General features: G+C 36.9%; 2 protein-coding genes across 5 annotated transcripts in view; both read right to left on the bottom strand.

Moving 5' to 3' along the window:
- The window catches only part of edc4 (enhancer of mRNA decapping 4), a 28,291-nt gene extending 17,650 nt beyond the window's left edge, over positions 1-10,641 (bottom strand). Inside the window, exons 1-17 of one of the 2 annotated variants that reach the window (XM_051869720.1) lie at positions 10,422-10,641; positions 9,603-9,759; positions 8,169-8,280; positions 7,758-7,857; positions 7,456-7,642; positions 6,694-6,841; positions 6,458-6,562; positions 6,209-6,318; positions 5,518-5,601; positions 5,229-5,324; positions 4,541-4,640; positions 1,442-1,622; positions 1,249-1,315; positions 1,065-1,156; positions 629-819; positions 471-547; positions 75-222 (exon numbers count right to left, since the gene is read on the bottom strand). In XM_051869720.1, the coding sequence (XP_051725680.1) occupies positions 75-222; positions 471-547; positions 629-819; positions 1,065-1,156; positions 1,249-1,315; positions 1,442-1,622; positions 4,541-4,640; positions 5,229-5,324; positions 5,518-5,601; positions 6,209-6,318; positions 6,458-6,562; positions 6,694-6,841; positions 7,456-7,642; positions 7,758-7,857; positions 8,169-8,280; positions 9,603-9,759; positions 10,422-10,509 (2,043 nt within the window). In that variant the 5' untranslated portion in view covers positions 10,510-10,641. The remainder of the gene's footprint in view (positions 1-74; positions 223-470; positions 548-628; positions 820-1,064; positions 1,157-1,248; positions 1,316-1,441; positions 1,623-4,540; positions 4,641-5,228; positions 5,325-5,517; positions 5,602-6,208; positions 6,319-6,457; positions 6,563-6,693; positions 6,842-7,455; positions 7,643-7,757; positions 7,858-8,168; positions 8,281-9,602; positions 9,760-10,421) is intronic. The other variant, XM_051869721.1, reaches the window with a different exon arrangement.
- Positions 10,642-10,884: 243 nt separating this feature from the next.
- Positions 10,885-25,662, bottom strand: nutf2 (nuclear transport factor 2). Of its 3 annotated transcripts, XM_051869723.1 has the most exons (6): positions 25,499-25,598; positions 23,469-23,582; positions 22,472-22,593; positions 19,679-19,750; positions 17,573-17,671; positions 10,885-12,679 (listed from the first exon to the last, which is right to left on the bottom strand). In XM_051869723.1, exons 3-6 carry the CDS (start codon positions 22,568-22,570, stop codon positions 12,566-12,568), a joined length of 384 nt encoding a protein of 127 aa, XP_051725683.1. In that variant the 5' UTR covers positions 22,571-22,593; positions 23,469-23,582; positions 25,499-25,598; the 3' UTR covers positions 10,885-12,565. The 3 variants fall into 3 exon arrangements, with proteins under 3 accessions (XP_051725683.1, XP_051725682.1, XP_051725684.1); XM_051869722.1 differs by lacking the exon at positions 23,469-23,582 and having other exon boundaries at positions 25,499-25,662; XM_051869724.1 differs by lacking the exons at positions 23,469-23,582; positions 25,499-25,598 and adding an exon at positions 25,212-25,348.
- Between the last annotated feature and the right edge of the window lie 17 nt (positions 25,663-25,679).

Genomic DNA, 25,679 nt, shown 5'->3' with positions numbered 1-25,679 from the left:
AGAAAAGTCTTAGTTTACAGAAGTCACATCTTTCATACACAGTCACTACTAGATAAAATCAATATGCAATTTACCATGTCCATTAATACCTGGATGTTTTCCCCAAGGCCTGAGATGAGAATGGAATTGGATCTTGGACTGCCTGCATTGGCACTCAGAGTCAAGCTGCTGTTGCCACATTCGACAGACATCTTAGGGCTCTGGGCCAGATCATCTCCGCCCCTGGAAGAAAGAAAATTGAGCAATGCCTATGCATGCATGACAGGGCCCCACATTTTACACTCTGATGTGTACTTGTGTACACTGTGTAGTGCATACAGTGGAATCCAAAAGTCTCAAAACAAACTTTCATGAAAATGTGGAGAATACTTTTTTGTATATTATACATATATATATATATATATATATATATATTATAATAAAAAAAAAAGTTAACAAAATTTATGACAAAAATGAACTGAATCTCCCACCTTGCACCGCTGTCTGAGCTGCTCATGGCCGTGACTATGGTCAGGCTGCTCGCACTGCTGCCAGGAGAGGCGGGCATCTGAAAAAACAAGAGAGCAATGATAAATGATCACCATCACTGAATGGACCTAATGATGTACCTGTAATATTAAAGGCTTACAGAGGTGCTGGGCGTCATAAAGGCGTCCGGGGTCATGAGTTTGGGCAAGGCTGATGGGGCTGGACTCATGAAGTCAGCTGGACTTGGAAGAGGCAGAATTTTACTCAAGTCATTCTGTGATCCACTGTCACCAGACTCTTTATCAGAGCTCATTGCCTCCACATTCAGATCGGCCAGCGGGTCAGAAAAACCTGGGGAATGCAAAATTATAAACATAAAAATACATATATATTTCTTATATTGTGAAAATGCTTAACATTTAAATTTCGAAATTCAAATAAAAAATATGCATATTTAACTACATATTAACAAGTCACACAATGCAATGAATTTTACTTGAGTAAAATATATTTCTTTTGCTATCGCACTGTATATTCAGTAGAGATGGTCTCGGAAACATAGGTGTAAACATAATAGTATACATTTCCAGACTCACCAAAGCCATCCTGGGATCCAGACTGAGGCATGAAAAGGGAGGATGAGGCCCCCTGATTGGGCTGGAACCAGATCTGCACATCCTGTAGTGATCTGTGGGCATAGGAGAGAGTTAAAACACCAAAAATCTGAATGCAAACTTCATGCCTCGATCGAGAGATGTTTTTTGTATCTAAATGACTCACTTTGTATGCACACAGTAGAGTTTAATCTGGATTCCTGATTTGGACTCTGAGGGTCCCTGGGTTCCTTCTGCGAGAAGATATTAAAACACAACAGTATTAAAAGTGTCATTTGAACGCATCTTTACTAACCTTACACAGCAAGACTACAAACATTTGCACAAGCAAAGCTATCATTAAATAAGAAGGAACTGACCTGTTGTCATGCTTTCACTTTCTTCATCAGGGGGAAGGACCTCAGTGTGGCGCAGTCGGGCGCGGGCAACATCCTGTACACCGAAGCTGAGCACAGGATATGTAAGCAAAAACTCTGAAACTGCAGTGAAGCTGGCACGGCCTTTTTCCTGGTTCTGTAGCAGCTCCATGACATACAACACCTACATATCAAACACACAACCCTGAATCAGCTGCTAATAAACAACCAGTTATTCACTTACACAATATCACTGTTTGCTTGTTTTAATCGCAACACTGACCTAAGCTCAAGAATCCTATTTAACAGGACACATGCTGAAGTTGGCTTGTTGACCATGTTTTTCATTTGCTTTTATACTTCCTGTATGTCTTTCTACCTGTCCCAAAATAACTGAAATTCCAAACACTTGCAGACAGACTTTTTTATAGTCTTTTCTGGTGTGAGAATTATTAGATTTAAGATTATCTCCTATTCACACTTGGTTCTTGAAGACGTTTTGCATCAGGTTTGATGTCAATGTTTCAAAAAACATGGGTTCTTGCAATGAACTACGACTGAATATATGCATGAATAAGATTTTAAAGCCACACCACAGGGAGAGCTTTTTAGTGCAGTGGCAGATTCAGGCATGGGCGACATGGGAAACCGCGCAAAAAAAAAAAAAAGAAAAGAAAAAAAAGAATGCAATCTGGGTTTTACCACTCATTTGCATATTAAGTCAATGATATCATGTCACAGTGTGGGTCAATTTACCAGGGGTGCGTTTCCCAAAGCCAACTATGGTCGCAAGTTCCGTTTTGGGAAACGCACCCCTGGTCAGGACGCGGAGAAGTACTCTCAATCAGAAGTAAGGAGGAGCGGGGGTTGGTTTACGTCACCTCAGGCCTTCCAGTGAAGTGACATCAGTAGGTAGTTCTAAATCAACACAAATTGAAATTATGGATAAGAAAAAAAGGGCTAAATAAGGAGCCTAAATAAGAAAAATTAAGAGGGGAAACGTGCAAAAAAATAAAGGCATGTATGCAGCTAGCACTCATATCGTTATGAGTATAATATTATGCATATAATAAAATGTTGTTATGTTATTTGTAATAATAGAAAAATTTATTTTGTAACAATGTAATTTTTTAAAACAATCACATCATCACTCACTTTATTAATGTTTTTCCTGTACAGTTGTGCAGTTTTGGGGGATTTATGGAATTTATTTTCCTCAATTTCTAATAATTTAAATGTATGCATTTATATAAAATAGCAACATTTATATATTTAAAAAAAAAAAAAAAAAAAAATTCATTCATAGTGATAAAATGAATAATGTGCCATGGTTTAGTGGAAGATTTCTGCCATCTACTGGAAAACAAACACTTAAAATTAAAATAGCATAAATTCAGCTACAGCCACTAGATGGCAGCAGAGGATTACACAATGCAGGGCTCAACGCTAAGGATTTTTTTTCAGTGGTTCAAGTTTTTTACTTGCCCTGCCAAAATGTTCACTTGCCCCACAACAAAAAAAATGAATAAAGTAAAAGAAAATGGGCCTATAAAATAAGCCTAGCTATTGCTTTTGTTGTTTTTGATACTTGTAACCTTAATAAATAGGGTTATGACACCAAAAGCTACTAGATTAACTCACTTAAATTTTAAATACTGTTAGACAAATAGACAGTAAGTAATAAAACAGTAACAAATAATCAAATTATGAATAATAGCCAAAATAAATACAACAGAACAAACATATAAATGAAACTGCTTTTCAAGTTTTTCATGTAGGTTTAAACAGGAAGCTACAGAAATTGTAATCTAATGTACAACTATATAACTAGCCTATAGATTAAACTTTATTAAAGTTAATCAGTCAAGAGCAGTTACAGGTGCTTAAATAATGTTTTGAAATGCTGAAAAAATAAATCGTTAAATACTGTTATTTGAAATTATTTAAAAAATGAAGACACTTAAAACGCGAAATTAAACCTGCCAGTAGGTGGCAGCGAATCACTGTTAATGAGCGAGTCATTGAGATTCAACCGATTCATTCAAACGGCTGATTCATTCAGGAAGTGTTGCTCAAGAGATGCAAAACAATGCTGTGGACTTTGTATGGAACTATTTTCGTGGGCAAAATAGAGCGAAACAGGCGATTTGGTGTCTAAAATGTAAGTCGCTTGATATTAAGTTCTTGTTCATTAAACTGAACGCTGTATAAAATCATTATCACATTTGTAATCGTGCTGATATTTGGAGAAAAACGGCGCTCTTTGTTTAATATTGGTTACCTATATTAAATGATATAAATATAAAAGATATAAAGGGGCATTTTGCCCCTTATTTTGAATTCTGGGGCATTCTAAAAGGCATTTTAATAGACTAAATCACTCTAAATATGCACGCGCACTAGTCTAACCTACTAGACTACGTCACGTAGTGCATGCGTGCACTCAAGGGGTGTGTTTTTGTTTGGTTTTTGTAAAGTGAGGGACATACTCAATAATTTCAGATCATTAAATCAACAATTATGATATCATAGACGATATATATCGCACACCCTACAGCACTGGCCCGATCGGGCAAGTGACTGTTCCGTCTACTGTCCCGAGCGTCGTTCACACTGGCCCCGGGCCATCGGGCAGTCCTTATTGTCGAGCCCTGCAATGGCTCATATACCATTCCCAAGTTAGTCATTCAGATTTATGTTTAGACATTATAAAGTCATTATTATAAAACCAATTTAACATTTTAGCATTTTTTGTACTAAACTATCTTTTTTTGCAATTATGTCACAATGTTACAGTTGAACCTGAACATGGTGTTATGCATGTTATATATGTGTGTGTTTTCATTTATTCTCCATCGTGGAATGAGGGGTAGCAGAAGGAGTTGTTTAGCCCAAAGCACCATACGAGCTAGAACCGCCACTGTTTTAGTAAATAAGTACTTAATTTAATTTGTATGGAAATGAGCAACATGGACATTCTGCAAAATAACTAATTATGATTTCCACCAAAGAAAGAAAATCATGCAGGCTTGATACGCCATGAGAGTGAGTAAGCAAAATGTGAGCATTACATCTAAAATATAAAATAATAATGAGTCTGACCTTCCTCTGAACATCACTAAGAATAAGAAACTCTGCAGACAGGTCCAAACTGGCCTTCAGGCTGGGTAGCACACTGCTGTTAAATGGATCTGGAGAAAACCTGAAACACAAATTAACAGTTCTTCTAAAATTCATATTCAGATCATATCCATAGACTTAAGGTATTGGCGAAAGTTTTATGCTTAAAGGGTTAGTTTATGGTAACACACATAATTTATGGTAAACGGAAGCTCAAGCATGTTTGAAGTGCGAGAACCAATGCGGTTCATTCTTGTGTTACGCAGCACATTTGAGCTTCTGCAAGAACCAATGAGGTTTGTTCTCAAGCATCAAGCATGTTCAGCTGAGCTTCTGTTTATGTTTGCTGATCAATGTTTATGTGAATAAAAGCCTAAATTCAATATGTTTATCATATAAAGCAATCCAGTCTTCAGAAAATTGACTAAACCGCTCAATTCATATGGGTTAGTTTTACGATCTCTTTATGAACACTTTGAAGCAACAAAGTGGTAGTTGTGTGGACTGTCAATGGAGGGACAATTCGTTTTTGGGTGAACTAACTGTTTAAGCTTGAACAACACCACTGAACATAACTGCGGGCAAATCTAACTGTTAAATATAAACACCTCTATTGATCATGCAAGCGCCATAGTTCTATTACAGCTTTTAGCTTAAGAGAAGAACAGACCTGATGGTTTGTAAGCAGGTCCATGACACTGTGCACCACATCTTCAGCTCCTGGTTCTGATCAGCTCCAGTGATCAGGAAGCGCCAAAACGGAACTCTTCAGAACAACAAAAATGGTTTTAAGTTTAAAGATGTACAGCACGTGTGACGTGTCTAAGATGCACAATTTCTAAGACATGTAAAGACAACGGCAAAGACAGTTCAAGCCCAGTGTCAGAATCCCTGATGACTTGAGTTGATGACAAAAATGTAATTGCAATCACTGAAGACTAAATGAACTTGATACTCACTCTGGGTCTTGCTTCTTGTGATTGTCACAAAAGAGCAGGCAGGAAAGTGGACGTCCATTATGTGGCTGCCATTCATGCAAACATCTACAAAAGGAGCAAGTTTACTTGCATTTATTACCATAAAAATCTAAAAATTATTATTGACAGTATGATTATATATTAAATATCACATGGCATACAGTATATTGACAACTCATTTTTGTGGCAATTAGTCATAGGTTTACTCTATACATTTAATAATATAAATGTATATTCATAGATATTTTTTTCCTTGAAAACTAGATGCAACAAATGTTTAATTAATTGGAAAATACGTGAAACATACATGACGCAGCCATTAATCCAGTCTTCAGTCACATGATCCTTCAGAAATCATTCAAATATGCTGATTTGCTGCTTAAGAAATTTCTGATCTATTATCAGAATTTTGATTATATTTTGATTCTATAATGAATGTTGAAAACGTGTATTGCCTAATATTTTTGTGGAAATGAATAGAAAGTTCAAAAGAACAGCATTTATTTGAAATAGAAATCTTTTTGTTACATTATAAATGCTTTTACTGTCACTTTCGATCAAATGAATGCATCCTCGCTGAATGTATTAATTTCTTAAAAGTGTAAAAATCATATAGACCTCAAATTTTTGAACAGTACAGTGTGTTCAATTGCATAATGTCTCAAACATGTACCTGGGTTGGTCCTGTCCTTCAATGTAGATTTGCCAAAATTTGACATATCCATCATGACTGGCTGTGGCCAAGACAGTGCCATCAGGGGACAGCGCTCCCTCACTAATGCGCTGCACAGAAATAGAAATATGTTTAATAATAAACATCACTCTAGATAACTAATTTATGTGCTATTGTTATTACATTCAATCTATGTCATTTCTTAATAGGTTAATACAGCACTGCAGGCTAAAGGATAGCAGGACTTACTGCTGTGTGTCCTCTAATGGTGATGAATCCCTCTTTCAGTTCAGTGGCATCCACAGGCCATGAGCTGTTATTGGATCGGAGAATGTCAAGGTCCCAAACCTCAGCCTACAAGTACAAGCAAAAATCCAGTTAAGAGAGTAACAGTGTTAAAAACATTGTAAATCTAATAATACGGGGACATTTCAGAAAGAAAGTGATAAAACTGTCAAATTCCAGAAAAGAAAAAACAAACATACTCTGTCTTCATGAAGCAGTGCCAATGTCTGACACGCATCCTCCGGGTTCTCATCATTGTCTTCTGGGATGAAGGGACACCAGATGAGTCTGCGGTTGGAATTAAGTGGAGTGTCCTCAGGCCTACGGATGTGAACGACCACTTCATCTCTAAGAGACACTGATGTTAAAGAGAAATATCACAGTTCACCTGCTTATAAGCATTTTACTAGGTAACACTATTTTGATGGTCCTCAAACAGACATTCTACTGACTATAAGTAACTTTGCAACTATGTCAACGTATTCTACTTACCCGAACCCTACCCAGTCTACTAACGCTCTGAGAGTTAGTTGACATGTAGTTGCAAAGTTACTTATAGTTAGTCGAATGTCTAAAGTGGACCACAGAAATAAAGTGTAACCTTATACTACGATACATGTGATTCCGGATTTTAAAAAAAATAAAAACCCGGAATAAAAGACAGATTTAAGTTAAGAAATAAAAGAGAAAGTTGTGTTATAAAATGTATATATTTAATATTATTTTCAAGGTCAGCACCTAAAATAAGTATATTTGTAGCACTGATCATGTGATTTATAAAAAAAAAAAAAAAAATATCAGCTGATATTCATTTGTAATTTAAATTTTTTGTATTAAAATAAATAATTTAAAACAAAAACATAATTATTGGCCTCGCCTTTGGGTATCTCATTAACCTCCTGTTTTTGTGAAATTTGTATTAAACATAAAAAACCTATTCAATTTAAATCTACAGAGGATACTGTATTTTGTTGCTGTGACTAGTGAGCTGCCAAATGAACATGTTTCCAGCCTCATCCACGCAGCCCAAGAGGGTGGAGTCCAAGTGGGCGAAGGCAAGGTCTGTGACTGCTCCGGTGAAGCCCTTCAGCAGCGAACGCTCCGTCGAGCCCAGTTGCAGCACACGGATCATAGAATGATTGTTTGCACCTGTGGGCAATAAACAATTACAAACCATTCATTTGGATCCCATTAACATTTTATTCAAAGGAGTGTGCTAAATGAGCCATGCAGCGACAGACTGTGATAAAGTGTGCAAACCGACCTCTGATGGCATAAGCCAAGTATGAGTTGGACACGGCTATTAAATTGCCATAGTAGTACTTATGCTCCCAGTCATATTTGGCCACTGGCTGAATTTTAACCTGTAAGACAGTCATGAGGAAAAGATTCAGAGAATAAAACAATTTCCACAGTTTATACATATTTTGATCTATTTACTGTTATGATTTTCCCAATAGTTAGTTAGTTAGAGTTTTAAAAAAAATCATTTTCTAGCTAAGTAAATATTTTATAGCTGGAAGATTTACTGACTAGAAACTTCCATGACTTTGAAGATTTTACTAATTTCAAATGACTTTTCCAGGTCCCTTATATTTTCAGGTTTTCCATGACCGTGAAACCCTGAACTGCTAATAACAAACACAGTTTTGCACAAGGTTATTAATTTACACACCTTGTTGCTACCACGAGCTTTACTGTCAATACTAGAGTCACGGCTGGACACAATTTCCACATTGTTTGCTCTGATGGAGACACAGGTGGACTCATCATCTCCTGAAAGGCAGCTGGAACAAAAAAAAAAAAAAAAAAAAAAAAAAAAAACAGACTTATGGATTTACTGACATTAAAAGACCTCTAATGAAATATCTTTAAAAAAAAAAACAAAACAAAACTTCTTACTCAACAAACACTAACGTTTAAACATTTGGGGTCGGTAATTATTACTTAAATCAATATTTTTATTCAGCAAGTATGCATTAAATTGATCAAAAGTGACAGTAAAGACATAATCCTAACACTAATGTTACAAAAGATTCCAATTTCAAATAATTGCAGTTCTTTCTATTCATCATGGTTTCCACAAAAATATTAAGCAACACGACTTCCACATTAGTTATTGTTTCCACTCAAAGTTGCGAATTTAATTTATGCGCAAAATTGGAATATCGCATGAAACATTTGCGGAAGCAGCGTTTCCATCCCATGTGTTCAAGAGAACAAAATAGTCACTTCCTTGGAAATTGCTGCAAAATATCTAATAAAAATGGATGTTGCTGCAATCGGGGAAGCCACTGTGGCTCTTTTTTCCTACGTCATAAATGACTTGTGTCTCAGAGTGCCATGTTATCTTGCATTCAGATGCCTGGTGTTTGGGAACGCAATCATGTGAGACGCTCCTGGGAGGGAATTAAACCAAATCATTCTGTTGACAGACTTTGGCTCAGGCATTTCAGAATGATCAAACCAACATTTGAGATGCTGTGCAAAGAAAGTTTTTTTGTCATGCATCGAGGGATTTATTTGGTAAACGTGTTTCCATCATAGTTTATGCGCATGTCTTCTTATCAGATAAAAGAAATTATCTGTCACAATTGAGTGCACAAGTTTTTTATGCACATTTTTAAAGCGTTTGGGAATGCGTTTTTTTTTTATGCAATATCCCAAAATGCACATAAAAATAGGTGGATGGAAACAGCTATTGATAATAAGAAATGTTTCTTGAACACCAAAAATGGCTTTCTGAATGATTTCTGAAGGATCATGTGACACTGAAGACTGGAGTAATGATGCTGAAAGTTCAGCTTTATCATCACAGCAATAAATAACGTTTTAAAATATATTAAAATAGTAAACAGTTATCTCAAATTGTAATCATATTTCACAAAAAGTTTTTCCATGTATTTTCAATCAAATAAATGCAGCCTTCGTGAGCATAAGAGGCTTCTTTAAAAAACATTAAAACATGTCACCAATCCCCAACTTTTGAATGGTTGTGTAAATATTACAATAACAAACCATTTTAAGGTTATTACATAATATTACAGATCATAACATTAATGCTACTGCTCCAAAAATATAGTTAACATTAATGACAGCAAATACATACATGGTCTGTGTGTCCTGTCCATTAAGTTTGTCAGAGTTGTGAGAAGTCGGCTCCACCATTGCTGCATGTCCTCCTGCTCCGATAATATCCGCTCCAAGAACTCCATTCAACTCTCCATTGAAAGATAGATTTCTCTGGCTCTCCACCAAAGAGGTCTCTGTGGAATTATGACTGATAAATCAAGCCTTAAAAATGCACCTGTACACCCTCTTACTCTTTCTAAAATTACTTCCAAAAGATGTCATTGTGACTTATCATCTATGCTTGACAGACATTTTGATTTCAACTCCCACTGGTACACATATATTGTGTGTGTATGCATGCATGTATGTGTATATATATATAGGTGTGTAGTTAATCTTACATATTGTCTAACTAGACAAAACCTAGTAATGATGCACAAAGTTGTCTAGAGTTTCTAAACAGTTTTTTTTTTTTTTTTTTTTTACATGCCTTCTCTCAAATTCTATAAACATTTTTTTGTTGTGGTCACTGTTATCAAGTCACCACATAGTGATAAACATGAAGTGCTTTAGACCCTTGAATGACATTTATACTCATGTCGCAATTAATACTCAACACTTTCTGTCTGAGCAAAGCTGCTGCGCCAGCAGGAGTTTAGCACTTATATGTTACGTTTCCCCTTTTTAGTCAATCACAACATTAGACAAAATAATAACGTTTAGCACTTTGCCATAAAATCTAGTTAGCGCTGTCCCGCGTTTTTAAGCAACTATAGTCAGGTGGCTCTCGCTGAAATCAAGCGCTGCGCAGCATCTTCGCGCCGAGGCCTAGCTGCTCCCTTCCCCGGCAACTTACCGGCCGAATTACCGGGACGATCCAGTTTTAAGATGTCCCGAAGGTGCTGGGTCGCGCCCTCTATGTCCATATTGGAATTGGAAGCCATAAAGTAGGGAAGGGGGATTAAATCGCTGGAAACTGTCAAATTCTCAATAGTTTAATTTTTTGTCTGAGCTCGCCCCTCATAAAAGCTTGCAACCGTCCCTCAACTTCCGTTGAGCGTTCCCTGCATTTCATTCCCCCGCCTCTACTGGCAGGATTTCTTCAGTTCCGGACTGAATCACCCAACTTCACACTTAAATTTTAATAAGATAACCTGTTTTTAGAGATCACTGATAAATATTTATATTTTATTGGCGTGTTATCATTATCATTTTACTTTTTACATTTTTTATTAGTTGTCAGAAAATCACCTAATTAAGAAATATATATTTTTCAACTAGTTCCTCCACCACATACAGAAATAACAATAACATCACACTTTTCTTTTATCTCCTTTATTTCCACATACATGTAGGCAACTGAAGTAGTCTCTTACTGTATTCACATTGTATTAATGCTGTTTTTGTTGGGAAAATCAAGTCTTCTTTTGCTCTTTCCCTCAAACCACAAATGAGAGGGTATACCTGCAGGGTCGAGCAAGCATGAAGTACGTGTACAGCACATGTATTTGCCAGCAAAAATATAATGTGAAAAAATGACTCGTACTGATGTTCTAGCAGATCTGTCAAGATATATCAGTGCAAAAAGCTACAACGCAGAAGACCTAAAATACCTGTACCATCTCTTGGCACAAAGGCCTTCAATATTTTGTGAATATGATTTTCTAATCCTAAACAATGAATGAACATAACTCCTTTAGTGTAAACATGTGAAAATGAAGAGATAATCACCTCTTATTCCCACGAACTAGTATTTCTGATGTCATGTTTCAGGCTTTATGTGTCTGTGATCCTTCTTGAACTGGTAATGTCGAAATATAACAGCTTTGGGCACACTACAAACTCAATGGCATTTACATTCATACAAGGTTATGAAACATAACATCCCACATTCCATTACTTCAAGATTTTAATCAATGGAAAACGGGAAACAAAACCTCTAAACTAAAACATAAAGGGTAAATGAAAGAATAAAAACACTGAAAATTCATCTGCACTTCTGGGATTTTTCTGTTTGTCTCAAACTCATTTTATCTATGACTAAACTTGCTTTATGTGATGGAGCATCATTGGAGGATTCATATAATTTTCCTCTTTTTAACAAGAGCATCCATTGTATTCATAGGGTTAGGGTTACATAGAAAATGTTGAAAAATAATTTTTAGTATGAACATCTGCATCAGGAAACACTGGCCACCTATAACAAGAGAAATAACAGCTCCATTGTTTCAGCTTTGCTCAAATAAAACTATAATCTTCATGAGAGAATCTAATATGAAACAGTATCAAAAATATGAACAGGCAAGCATAGAAAAGGGAAAAAAGGTAGACGCAAAACCAGGCAGGGGGATGAACAAGATGATGACGTTGTTAAGAAAAAGTCAAAGGTTTTTATTGTGTATCGTGGCTTGGTAATTATTGTCACAGAGAGCAGTGAGCAGAAATTGGGAAGCACACTGGTCTGAGGGGAAGGGGAAATTAGGGTCGTGTTCTTTGGATAGCTAGAGCAACCTGACATCACACTGAATGGAGACACCAATTTTCAAGGTGGGGGCAAAAAAAAATTTAAACTTCAAGGAGCATATTCTAAAAACAAGCTGATAACACTTTGTACTAAAGCAAAGAAAGACAGACGGTTGTTATTTCAAAGTCAAAAATCAGCAACTAAAATGTAAAAATCAAACAGCTGAGGTTAGGTTAATACGTATTTGTCCTGTTCAGGGAGTCCTCTGATATTTAAGCTCCCCATCATCATGCAGGTTGGCGAAGGAAAAGGGTCAGTTTGATGGATGTGTGGGCTTTTCAGCGAAGAAACATGTCATTTCTGGAGTAGAGGCAGTACTGTATATGCCTGCATGTTTTCTGTGATTGACTGCTGTAATCCGGTGCCGTTTCTCTTGAGTGTGATGAATGAAGGGCTGATTGACAGGTTCAGGCGTCATCAGGGCGGAACCCCATCCTCCACCTTCCCCCACTTCCCTCCTGCTAGCCATGGGGCATTTAACCAAAATTGTGCAGCGACAGGCGGAACATGTCATTGGTGCAAACCCACGCCTCGTTAATGTTCTTCAGGATGAAGCTCTGATGGAATCCCATGATGGGGTCATCATCTGCCTAGACAAAGCAGAAACACAGAAGCTTAGGCGGAGGATTTCACATACTCTGTGCAACACTTCATTAGAGAGAAGGGGAATAATTAAACCAGAGCTGAATAATTCAAATTCTGTTAAACAAAAACATGCAAGTTTTCAGACACGTGTAGCAAATTTCAAGGCATATTAATCCAGCTACAGAAAGACAAAAGCTGCATTATGCAACCAAGACAAATTAAAGGCTGAGGGTTTGTCATAATATGCTCCATTTTTCCACACTAAGGATTTAATTTCTTGACATAATGAAAGGATATGTTGGTCAGTGAAGGTGAAATAAAAATAAAAACATGACAGTATATAAGGTGATAAACCATCTGGGTCAGTTTCTCATATTAACACTGAGCCTAGTTCTGGACTCAAATGATCAAAGGTGTTGTTCTAATGCTGTATGCTTTTTTTTTTTTTGGACCACAAAAAGAGAATTTTAATGAAAAGAGAAAAAAGAATCGTAATGGCAGTGAATAGCACCAGCATGAAGCTTTTTTAAAAAGACACAAAAGTATCACAGAATGATCCCATGTAATGCGTGTTGTATATTTTAAGTGTTCTGGAGGTGTACGATAGGGTTTGGTGAAAAACAAATCGAAATTGCATTATTTTATGAAAATCCTAATCTCAACCATTGGTCTTCCGTGCTCGACTGCACGTTCATGAGACTCTAGCGCCGCTGTTCACTCCAACTCGCCTAGAAAAAGCTCACAAGTTGTGAGAAATCAAGGCTAACAAAAACGCGATATGAAATACAATCCATGCATGTACCTTCTTTAAGGTGAATATATCCATTGTGTTCGTCGTAACGAAGTTATCGCGTTCATATATGTCAACTGACTGTCATCTGACAACCAGAGTTATGGTCTGGAGATATGCAAGAAAGTACACGGATACTTTTTTGGGATTCTTAGGCAGTGTATTTCATGTTGTGTTTTTATTAATCTTGATTTCTCACACAACTTGTGAACTGCGGCGCTAATAGAATCTCGCGAACATGCACGTCGTGTAACCAGGTAGCCGTGCACAGAAGATTAATGGCCAAGGTCAGGATTTTCATTAATAATACATTACATTTTGGTTTGTTTTCGTTTATACCACCAGAACACTTGGAATATATGATATATGGTGTTGCATGGGACCATTTTGTGATACTTTTGCAATTTTTTAAGGCCACCAGATTACAGCACGTCACTTCTCAGACATTCTAATTTTGATTCAGCATGTTCAATCGGCGAAAACAAGCTCTGACAGATGCCAACAGACTCCAACAGGGGTAACGCACTGATCCGCCAAAACACAACGAAGTGTCTGTTGCCGTCTGTTAGCGGTCATTAGTGTGGTGTTAATTGGCCTTAAAAAAGCTTGATGCTAGTCGCTACCAAAATTCCAGTAGTCAGTACCAATACCAGTAAAATTTTACGGTTCTCTGTACCAATTTCGGTACCACAGGAAAATCTGTTGGAACTATTTTACTAGCCTATTTTATTTAACTGTCCTATTTTTAAAAACATATTAAATATAATGGTAATCATACATATAAATATTTGGAGTCTATGTGTGCATATATACCTCAATGAAATAAATTTTGAAATATAAAAAAAATAAACAAATGCTCAAACATCCATTTTGAAACAGACGTGTGTGTTTATTTTAGCTATCCCGTCAGTGAAACGACACACTAAAGCCTGTAAAACTATTAAACAAATATCAGTAAATAATGGTAACCTAAATAATAAGAAAGTTAAATATTATTTTAAAAAAAACATTCGTTTTTTATTTCCACACAAAGATGCGTCATATAGCCGCTCTGCGCTTTGAGAGGGATGTGGGACACAAGCAGGAAAGGACCATTTCTCTTTAATAATATCTTCATGTTATCTCCTGATGTTACAAGCAACTGACACTTGTTGTAAAAGGTCTGAAGAGCGAGTTTTATCTTCAGACATTCAGGCTATGTTTGATTTTGCACTGCCAGAGAAAGCGAAACTAAAAATCAACGGCATGTGAAACACACTATACAAATAAACGTGACGTGCCTTATAAAGTCTAATAACAAGCACAAACTGTGTTAAATAGAAATTGACGTGCAAGCAAAAAGGTTTCTGTCCTACTTTTTTCTACTTTACCACAGTAAAGAATGCGAATATAATAGGCCTAATTAAAAGTGAACCAAAGGAAGAAACGTTTATAATCCCCTGTGTGAGTGGAGATTTGGGAAAAGAAACAAAGATTTTTAACATTTTTAAGGATGTTTTTAACTAATGGAATATTGTTAAATTCTCTGCTAATCAGGTGACCAGATCGCGATTCGCAAAACAGAATACAAAGCCGACAAAGCTTAAAAGTATGGAGTGACGTACCTCTCTCATTCGGCATGAACCAAAATGTTTCCATGGCTGCGATGTCACATTTAATTGCTAACCTATTAGCCTATTTCTTCTGTAAACAAAGCTTTGTGCTTCACTCGTGTCATATTCACGTAAAATACTGGCACAGTCCTATCAGTGGGTACCGAATATACCCGGATTCTCGGTACTCCCAGTACCACAGAAATGCTGGTATCGTCACATTTTCAAAATTTCAGTACCGACTTGGTACCGAAGTACCGGTACTTCTGACAACACTATTCACTGCCATTACATGGCCATTTATTTAAAATTCTCCTTTTGTGGTCAGAAGAAGAAAGAAGTGCATTAGAACAACACCAGAGTGAGTAAATGATGACTTAATTTTCATTTTAGGGTGAACTATCCCTTTAAATACACACATGCCATATACTGATGTAACTCAATCAAAACAAGGTTACAAGGTTATAAATCACTTTCTGTGCAAGATAACCCATGCACTGAATACAACTCTGTTGTATGACATCTGTTGGAGATGTCATTTTAGCACACATTTTACCCAGTGTTGTTATTTTTAACCCTCTACAGCACAGCGTTGCCCTCAGGCAACGGAAAGTTTTCTTAAGCCCTAAGTTTAGTAAATTTTTCTTTAAATGATTACAACCAATTAGAAAGGTCGAGAAAGTACCAAAGAACAGTCCAGTAAGGTGTGGGAGTCACTAACAAGCACCATTTAAAGGTGGGATGTCCTGTTCTGACACATGGTCACAGGAGCACATGGTGTGAGAAGAAGGCAAGATTATTTGCTTTAGTAATCTTATTTAAAATGACATGAACTGTACATAAAAATATATGTGTGTGTGTGTGTATGAAGGTGTAGAGAAGCCTTTTGTCAGGTTTTATGAAGTTTTTTTTATTTTGCATGTTCAGAAATTCAGTTTTTCTTTTCGTTGCCTCGGCAACGTTGTGCGATAAGGGGTACTTTTCGAGGATGTTTTGGACAATACCTCACATTGGCAATAATGTGTTATAAGAAGGGAAGATGCAGGGTTCCTGGGTGCGCAGGAACACCCAAAGTGATGTGCAAAAATTGTAACATACACCACTATTTCACAACAGAGAAGAACTGCCTTTTGAGGTTTCGTACGGAGTGAAATCTTATTACATGAAGTACATTATATGACATGACACACTACATGATACAAACCTATGCATGTATCAAATTTAATATATATCAATGTCTTTCAAGTGTTTTTCCCTTTTTACTTAATGATTTCTTGACATTTTTTTAAAAAAAATTGTGATTTTGCATTGCTCTCTGAGCATTGTCTTGATGATAATTTTCTCTATGATTCTGTACCATTGTTGCACAACATTGCCCTGAGGCAACAAAAAATATTTTTTGGGTGGGAGGGAAGGTAAAAAATTTTTTTTTATAAATAAAATGTTCCCAAATGAACCAAAAGATGTGGAATATTTTTTTTTTCATGTGCCATCAACATGTGTGCAGTAGAGGGTTAACTAAAACTATTAATAAATTAATAATTAAAAACAAAGCTGAAATTTAACAGAAAATATTATAAAAACAAACAAAATCGAAGTACTAAATTGACTAAAACTAGAAATAATTTATATACACTACTTCAAAATTTAATAAATACTAAAATAAAACTGATTTTACCCTAATAGTCAATCCCTATTCATTCATACATCATTTTACAGTGAATATTTATAACTGACTCAAAAAACCTAACAGAAGCACAGCTGATCTCAAAAGTGACATGTTCACCCATTTTGAGTTCAGGTTAGTTTTCCTTCTGAAGGAACTCATCTTATAACATGATGGCTAAAATGAGGAACTCTCATTGAAAATGAATGATTTTCAGTTGTTTGTTGCTGCAAAGGCGCAAGCAAATCCACAAACACTCAAGCAAATTGGCAATTCGGCATCAACAAATTCGACATGTCATGGCATTCCCACCATACTAGATCCACACAGGCACTTGATCTGAAAACATCTTAAAGCCGTTAGTAGAGAGGCCTGTACGGTGTGCGTGAACAAGCAGACACCGGTCCTTACAGACATTAAGAGAAGGAGGAAAGGCCATGTGACCACCGAGAGCCTTTAAGCTCAAAGGTTGTGCAGGGCAAGCCTGAAGACTTCATTGGTGCAAACCCAGGCAGTGCTGATACATTTCAACAGAAAGGTCTGGTGGAAGCCCAGCACCTGGTCATCATCCGCCTGATAGACAAACACACACACTACAGCTCTGAAATGCTTATGAAATCTTTGACTTCGCACTACCATATCACGTAAGTTGAGAGGGCAATCAAGAGAGGCTTAAACCTTCCACGGCTGCTCTCGATTTAAATGCCACTGGGATTAAGGTGATGCTATGCATTTCATATGGGCAAGAATCCCCTTTTAGACCTTAATCACACACATATTTACCAAAACTGTTCACCTCAATAGCATAACTGTCAGATACCAAAATTAAATTTCAAGAAAATTTACTTACTTTTAGTTGGCCTACTACCATACTCAATATGCAGCTATCAGGGGTGGGCTGGTGGTCTTGTGCTGTTATGCTGTGAGCTATTTTTGTGAAGGGCAGGCTCTGGAAAAGATAAAAACAAAACATTATGTATATCATAAATGCTTAAATGGAAAGATACCTTACTACTTCATATATGTACTGTAATTAAACAGCTGATCAATATTTAAATGAGGATGCACAATAGATCTGTACAATATCAGTTGATTTTAGAGATTTTTTTATTAATTTATAAACATCCATTTTTTATACTCTATAATAATGTTCTGATGCCTAAATTCAGTTGTACAAACCCGATTCCAAAAAAGTTGGGACACTGTACAAATTGTGAATAAAAAAGGAATGCAATAATTTACAAATCTCATAAACTTATATTTTATTCACAATAGAATTTGGATAACATATCAAATGTTGAAAGTGAGACATTTTGAAATGTCATGCCAAATATTGGCTCATTTTGGATTTCATGAGAGCTACACATTCCAAAAAAGTTGGGACAGGTAGCAATAAGAGGCCGGAAAAGTTAAATGTACATATAAGGAACAGCTGGAGGACCAATTTGCAACTTATTAGGTCAATTGGCAACATGATTGGGTATAAAAAGAGCCTCTCAGAGTGGCAGTGTCTCTCAGAAGTCAAGATGGGCAGAGGATCACCAGTTCCCCCGAAAAATAGTGGAGCAATATCAGAAAGGAGTTCCTCAGAGAAAAATTGCAAAGAGTTTGAAGTTATCATCATCTACAGTGCATAATATCATCCAAAGATTCAGAGAATCTGGAACAATCTCTGTGCGTCAGGGTCAAGGCCGGAAAACCATACTGGATGCCCGTGATCTTCGGGCCCTTAGACGGCACTGCATCACATACAGGAATGCTACTGTAATGGAAATCACAACATGGGCTCAGGAATACTTCCAGAAAACATTGTCGGTATCTAAACATGATCCAGAAGCGCAGGCGTTTTCTCTGGGCCAAGGCTCATTTAAAATGGACTGTGGCAAAGTGGAAAACTGTTCTGTGGTCAGACAAATCAAAACTTCAAGTTCTTTTTGGAAAACTAGGACGCCATGTCATCCGGACTAAAGAGGACAAGGACAACCCAAGTTGTCATCAGCGCTCAGTTCAGAAGCCTGCATCTCTGATGGTATGGGGTTGCATGAGTGCGTGTGGCATGGGCAGCTTACACATCTGGAAAGGCACCATCAATGCTGAAAGGTATATCCAAGTTCTAGAACAACATATGCTCCCATCCAGACATCGTCTCTTTCAGGGAAGACCTTGCATTTTCCAACATGACAATGCCAGACCACATACTGCATCAATTACAACATCATGGCTGCGTAGAAGAAGGATCCGGGTACTGAAATGGCCAGCCTGCAGTCCAGATCTTTCACCCATAGAAAACATTTGGCGCATCATAAAGAGGAAGATGCGACAAAGAAGACCTAAGACAGTTGAGCAACTAGAAGCCTGTATTAGACAAGAATGGGACAACATTCCTATTCCTAAACTTGAGTAACTTGTCTCCTCAGTCCCCAGACGTTTGCAGACTGTTATAAAAAGAGGGGATGCCACACAGTGGTAAACATGGCCTTGTCCCAACTTTTTTGAGATGTGTTGATGCCATGAAATTTTAAAATCAACTTATTTTTCCCTTAAAATGATACATTTTCTCAGTTTAAACATTTGATATGTCATCTATGTTGTATTCTGAATAAAATATTGAAATTTGAAACTTCCACATTATTGCATTCCTTTTTTATTCACAATTTGTACAGTGTCCCAACTTTTTTGGAATCGGGTTTGTATATTTTAAAATGACAGATTTTGATGATTTATTTGAATTCTAATTAGACAAAATAATACAGTTATCAACCATAAAATTAAAATATTTATGAGCTTATATGGTATGGTCAGGAGGATTTTAGTGGAGAACCTCTCACTCCCTTTCCCCCCCCCCTCAAAAAACAGTTTTAGTCCCTGAACATGGAGGAAATGAGAAATGAAGCCTAACCTATTAAACTACCTTGAATCAACCTTCACCTCTAACAAAATACACACAAATACTTACGGAAAGCTTTTCGACAATAGCTGCTTTTCCCTGGAATTGCTGACCCTCCCACGTAAGGCATGACGCATCAATCTAAGATAAGAGAAAAAGAAGATGAGCTAAAGACACCAATATGTAGATAGTGAAGCAGTGCTGTGGCCAGTCTTATCTCCTCGCTGTCAGGTGGAAACCTTGTATTTCCAAAAACGCTACTTTTCAGGAAATGGTAAAAACAACTCGTAATAAACACCTCGTAGTCAGTGTTGATATTATGGCTTTATATATGGTCAGATTCTTTCGTGTGTCATTATATTATTAAAATATTACCAAAATCAAGCTCAAATGGAGTTACAAGGCTTTTGACCAGCATTTTTCAGAGAATTTCAGAAGTATGTGTTTTGTCCGTCATTACAACAGCTTTTTCTAAGGCAGTGAGTGCATCGCATTACGTTTTCATCGACTTACAGGTAATAAAGTTTATTGTAGCTATGTGGATGCTCAATTTATTCAGTCAATTGACCAAAATCTCATGTTACTGAAACAAAGTGCTACACACAGGCTATTTGAGTGAGTACTGGTTATGACTCGACGACAAATGCTAGACTAAGACACCCTTCTTTGCTCCTCAAATACATAAAACATTAGCCTTTATATATAGTGTTTCTTGAATTAAGAAAACACTATACTTATTTAAAAAAAAAAAAAAAAAAAAAGTTGTTTATTTACCCTTGCATTGTAAACAAGTGAAGATGACCCAAACTGCGTCTGGCACTTCATTCAGAGATTATGAGGTTTTACCGAATTTAAGGATCCAATGGAGTTACAACTTGAGGTTTCACAAGCTCTTTTTAATACTTTTCATTGGTTAAATATTTGCAAAACCTAGATGTAGGTTAAAGGGTGCCCAATAGTAATGATTTATGAAAAAAATAAAAATATGGAGGTACAAGGTTTCCACCGGACAGTAGAAAATTTAGTAAATTAGTAAACAAGTGACAGTAACAAATGACAGGTTCACTCACAGGAGTAGACAAATCACACACAAATACTTTATTAATTAATCCACAGATTTTAATATATATATCTAATATATTTTGTTTGTTGAATTTCCTCAACAAATATCCAACAACAGTATCGTTCAACAACTTTTATATGTTGCTCAAAAAGTAGATCCAAGTATGAGCACTTTAGACCCAGTGTAGAACCACATTTCTGGCCTGAAAAGACTCTTCTGTTGAACACACGACAAAACTTGTTTGTTACTGGGCATCTAGCGTCACTCTGCAAGACATAAACCAAGGGACGCTTTGAACACTAACGTGATGGCAAGACAGAGAGACAGTAAAAACATTTCTAGTTGACATTTCTCTCACTTAGCTGAAGACACCCACACACCACAAGATAATCGGGCCGATTTTGGGCCCAATTCTCCCCTTCCGATAATCCTAGGTAAAGTCCCGATTATCTTGATGGTTCTACAGATTATCTTATCAGATTTTCCTGTTGTGTGAGGTGTGTTAAGAGTGACCGAATCTGCTGGGAAGAACATCGGGACTGCACCAATCTCAAATCGTAAATACCCAATATGTTGAATACTGATGATCAGAAATTCTGTTGTGTAGGGGGAACCCCGAGGACAAACGCAGACGTACTCTGTAGATTGTCACGTGAAACAAAACGATACCAAATCAGAAAGTGAGCTGACGGAAACAACACACAACTTCATCCAAACCTTTTTCTTTTCCCCCCACAAATTTTCTGTAAAAAGCAGTCCAAACACTATTATCGCCATTTCTTCTTGCTCATCGTCTGCCATGTTTGTTTACTCTAGTCACGTTTGACCATGAGAGATTTTGCGAGATCTCCTGTGTTCACAGTCGGGACTCTGGTTGTTTGTGAATGGAATCTGTTAGTGTGGTGTGCTGTCTTAGTCACACTGCGGCACTCCACACACTACAGGTACAAATCTGTTAAACCTATGATTTTTTTGTTATCATGTTTATGATCTTTCATATTTTAAAAATCTTTTAGTGTGGGACAGCCTTAACCCTCTGGTGCTGTTGGGTTGTTTTTGACCAATTTTTTAAATAAAACTTAATCAGAATGGTACGAAAACTTACGAAAGGTTTCAGCACTTGCTGTGTGAACACAAAAAACTCCCCATGGACATGATTTGAATCGTCACTTGTATTGTTCGCGGTCAAAAATGACCGCATTGCAAATGAATGGGAGACGAATTTCATATATTAGAAACGTTTGGTACTGCGCACAAACAAATTCTTACTGAAAGCTTTTTTTTTTTTTTTTTTTTGAGATATCAACCTTAAATTTGGAACACAGCTTGTTTAGATATATGGCTTTGATTTTCTCACAGTTTTAGAGTGAAACATGTTTTGAAAAATATATATTTCATATAAAAATTGAAAATGGTTTTCATAACAATAAATGTCAAATTCTATAACTTTTTTCAAGTTCACTTTTTTAAACCTTATTTCACTTCATCAATAATCTTTAAAAAGAGACCAAACTTAAGTCTGGACTCCAAAGCATTCAAGATTTATGACAGTTTAAGTAGGAAATTTCATTTACAGGTCTATGCTCAAAAAGTGAATAAATGGATTATAACTACTGCATAAATATAATTTAGTACCCTACAAAATACAAAATATTAAATAAACATTTTCAAACTAAGATATAGTCATTTCATTGAAATAAAAATTACGGCCAATTTTTACCGACACAAGAACAGCATGAGAGGGTTAAAGGGCTAGTCAAGAGAGAACTATCCTGAGTAAAGAACTTGAAAATACTCACATATATCGATCCAAGTTGAGTCCTGTCTGTGTCAAACAGCTGATAGTAATGTTGCACAAAGCTGGATCCTATTTGTTCCCAAATCGGCTTGTCTCCCATTCTGATTCACCCTTCTACAGGCACTGGTGGAGACAGAATAAATGACTCAATGTGTATGACTGACTGAGGGTTGACAACCATTTTTGCCAAGTACAAAACCCCCCCCCAGAAAATTTTGGACTTCATACTGACACCTAAAAGCATGCTGCATGGATGCACAAAGTTTGTATACTGAATGATGATACTTCACACCAAAGCATTTTGTTTTTATTCTATCACTTGTGTGTGTGTAGTGTTTGTTATACTGTTTGGTTTGTTAAAGGGCTTCAGAAACAGACTGAAAGCAATATGTGAAGTAAACATTATTATTAACTTATCAATTGCATAATAGGGCTGGTCATGTGATGTCAACATGTAGGGAAACTGAGAGGAGTCATCTCATGTGAGTGCAAAAAATTTGAATTATATTTTTGTCTGTGTAAAATGTTTATTTAGCAACTGATTTCTGCTTTTTAGTTTTTCTGACAGTATATGTCAGCTTTATTGTGGAAAAAAAAAACAATCACTCAAACAAAAGCACACAAAATTAAAAAAAGTCAAACAGATCAGACCAAAAAATGGCTTTATTAAAAGGACTGTTCACACCACGGACAATAACAATAGTTTTAATAATTGTAATAATGGCTCATTTCCACTGAGCGGTACGGTTCAGTTCAGTACAGTACAGTACGATTCGGGGCAGTAAACCCTGATCCAGCTTGCATTTCCACTGCCAACACTACCCTTACTTGATAGGCGTGGCGTATGCCGGAAAGTAGCGATCGACGTCATTCTCGAGTGAAGAAGATAGCGACAGTAAACAACAATGGAGGACATGCAGCAGCTTTGTTTGAACAAAGGCTGAAGCTGCAAAAGGAAAAACAGCCAAAAAATACAACAGTATTGTGTTGTCATATACCTTGTAGCATGTGCAAGTGACGATTCTCTGTCAACCAATCAACGTTCTGCATTGAGCGTAGCTCCACCCTTTTGGTACCGGTACTATTGTGCTAGGTACCCCAATGGAAGGGTCCTAAAAAAGTGGTACAGTATAGTTCGGAATTAGGGTACCATTCTGACAATGGAGGGTTCCAACTTCTGACAATGGAAATGGCAAAAATTGCGTATCGTACTGAACCGTACCGCTCGGTGGAAATGAGCCATAATACTATGAGAAGCAAGTGTGCCGCACATGTCCTGAAAAGTGAAGCCAAAACATTTTGATCGTCCCCTGGTAGCTGGCTGCAGTATAGGTCATAAACCTCACCCTCTAAATGGGACATGAGTTAAACTAAAAAAAAAAAAAAAAAAATTAAGCTTAAAATATTTTTTTCCCCCTGAAGATGGTTTCTGTAATTTCAGTTAGTTCTCATCACCCTGACATATGTTCAAGTGTTCACTTTTATAATTAGTTTGGTTTCTAGTTAGTTACTTGGTGACGGCTCTGTATGCTTTCAAATCGCTCTTTTGATGTTATATACTGATCAGTCGTCGCAGCGCCTCTTCAAGTCGAACACAGCTATTGAGTCTACAGGAGTGGGAGTATGGGCTCTACCTGGAACGTCCGTTTCTGGCATAATTTGGTGTCATTTTTCTACAGTGGACGGAAGTGGAGACACGTTGTTTTTTTTGTGTGTGTGTGTGTGTGTACGAATAGGTAAGTCCACACCACAACTATACCACACAGATGAATGATATCATTGGAATCACTTTCACGATTTTGTCCAGCTGATTAATGATAAAACATTTACAGCCAATCAGAATCGATCTAATTTAAATGCTCGAGCTCTTTAAAGTCGGGTGGATTCTCTAGCGTTATCTTTATAGATGTGGTGTGGACCTACCTATTCTCAAAGATTACGATTTTTAAAACTTTATAGTCATCGTCTTTGATGTGAATGGGCCTTTATAAACTTCTTTCTACTTAGATTCCACGAGCTTCTTCTAACACACTCCTGCTCCACCCTGCTCCACTAATACGGGTTTGTCAGCAACTTTGACTGGTTAATGTATCATGTGCTTGCTTGGGGCCATGATTCACTGCAGTCTTTCAAACTTAAACAGATCAATTTCTCCAAAAGGTATATTTTGCCCTGACATCTAACACGTCAAATGGTCACTTTTATAGTTCTGGGGTACAACGCGCCTAGAAGTATAAATATTAGTTAAAGCTGTTAATGACAAATATCTAGAATTACAAATGTATGGGTGACAATAACTACACCCAACAAGCTGGTTCGATTACTGTAAAATTAGAGAAGTCGATTAAAATGACACTTAAATTAATGAGATATATATATATATATATATATATAAGAAAAAGTCGGCTGATCATTCTAAAGAGTATTTTATAGATTTTTAGCTAATTGGTAACGTTAGGTTGCTTAACAAGTAATAAATTCAAATCAATAAGTGGCGATATGATGACTTCCGAATTGTGGTCAGAATCATTTCCGTGAACGTCCAACTGCAATTACCATTTGATCGAGAATGTTACTAACCATCAAGAGTCACCATGCTAAAGATTATCAGCTAGCTTTCATTGGCCTCGCTGTAGACTGATTCATTGTAGCTTTAGCCGACGTGCTAACTGTCTACAGCGAACTCACCGGCTAAACTGTGATAAGGAAAAAGTTGTGCTTTACGTTGAAGTGAACGTTACCTTTTGAATATCGACTCGGAGTTTGAATAGTTACGGTCAACTTAGACCAAACGCGCTCTCGTTCAGTTCTAAAAATACCTCAGAGCCATTTGAGCTGCATGCAGGCGCGAGACCCTCGCGCGGCCCGTACACGCTCCTGTCCTATAGGCGTGTCCTATTAGCTAGCGCTTCAGATTATTCTTGGCAAAAAGCCCCAGTCCTACTTTGCATAAAGTAGCTATAAAGTAGTTATGTGCAGTATAAACACAATGTTAACTGTTATAAATAATATGTGGCCAACATCTTACCTCCGTGAGCCCTAAACCGAATCCCCCGGTTCCAGTTATGGCGATTCCAGCGCGCGGCGAACAGAAGTTGAGCGGCCTCGTCAGTTTGAGCATGCGCAAAGCGCTTACACACTGCTTTGAATTTTGGTTCTTGACTGTCAGACAACAGATTCTCAGTGTAAACATAGGCTGGTTGATGTAT

Source organism: Ctenopharyngodon idella, chromosome 18, assembly GCF_019924925.1.
Source record: "Ctenopharyngodon idella isolate HZGC_01 chromosome 18, HZGC01, whole genome shotgun sequence".
NCBI lineage: Eukaryota > Metazoa > Chordata > Actinopteri > Cypriniformes > Xenocyprididae > Ctenopharyngodon > Ctenopharyngodon idella.
Note: the sequence above shows the minus strand (reverse complement) of the source record. Positions and strands in the feature narration are given on the sequence as shown.

What these genes read in the sequence shown, in the direction of transcription:
- nutf2 (XM_051869722.1), bottom strand. Translation starts at nt 22,570, where the DNA reads ATGGGAGACAAGCCGATTTGGGAACAAATAGGATCCAGCTTTGTGCAA. An exon ending in CTCAACTTGGATCGATATAT is followed by an intron (nt 19,751 to 22,471) that starts GTGAGTATTTTC and finishes CTCTTATCTTAG; the next exon opens with ATTGATGCGTCATGCCTTAC. An exon ending in TGGTAGTAGGCCAACTAAAA is followed by an intron (nt 12,680 to 17,572) that starts GTAAGTAAATTT and finishes TGCTTTGTCTAG; the next exon opens with GCAGATGATGACCCCATCAT.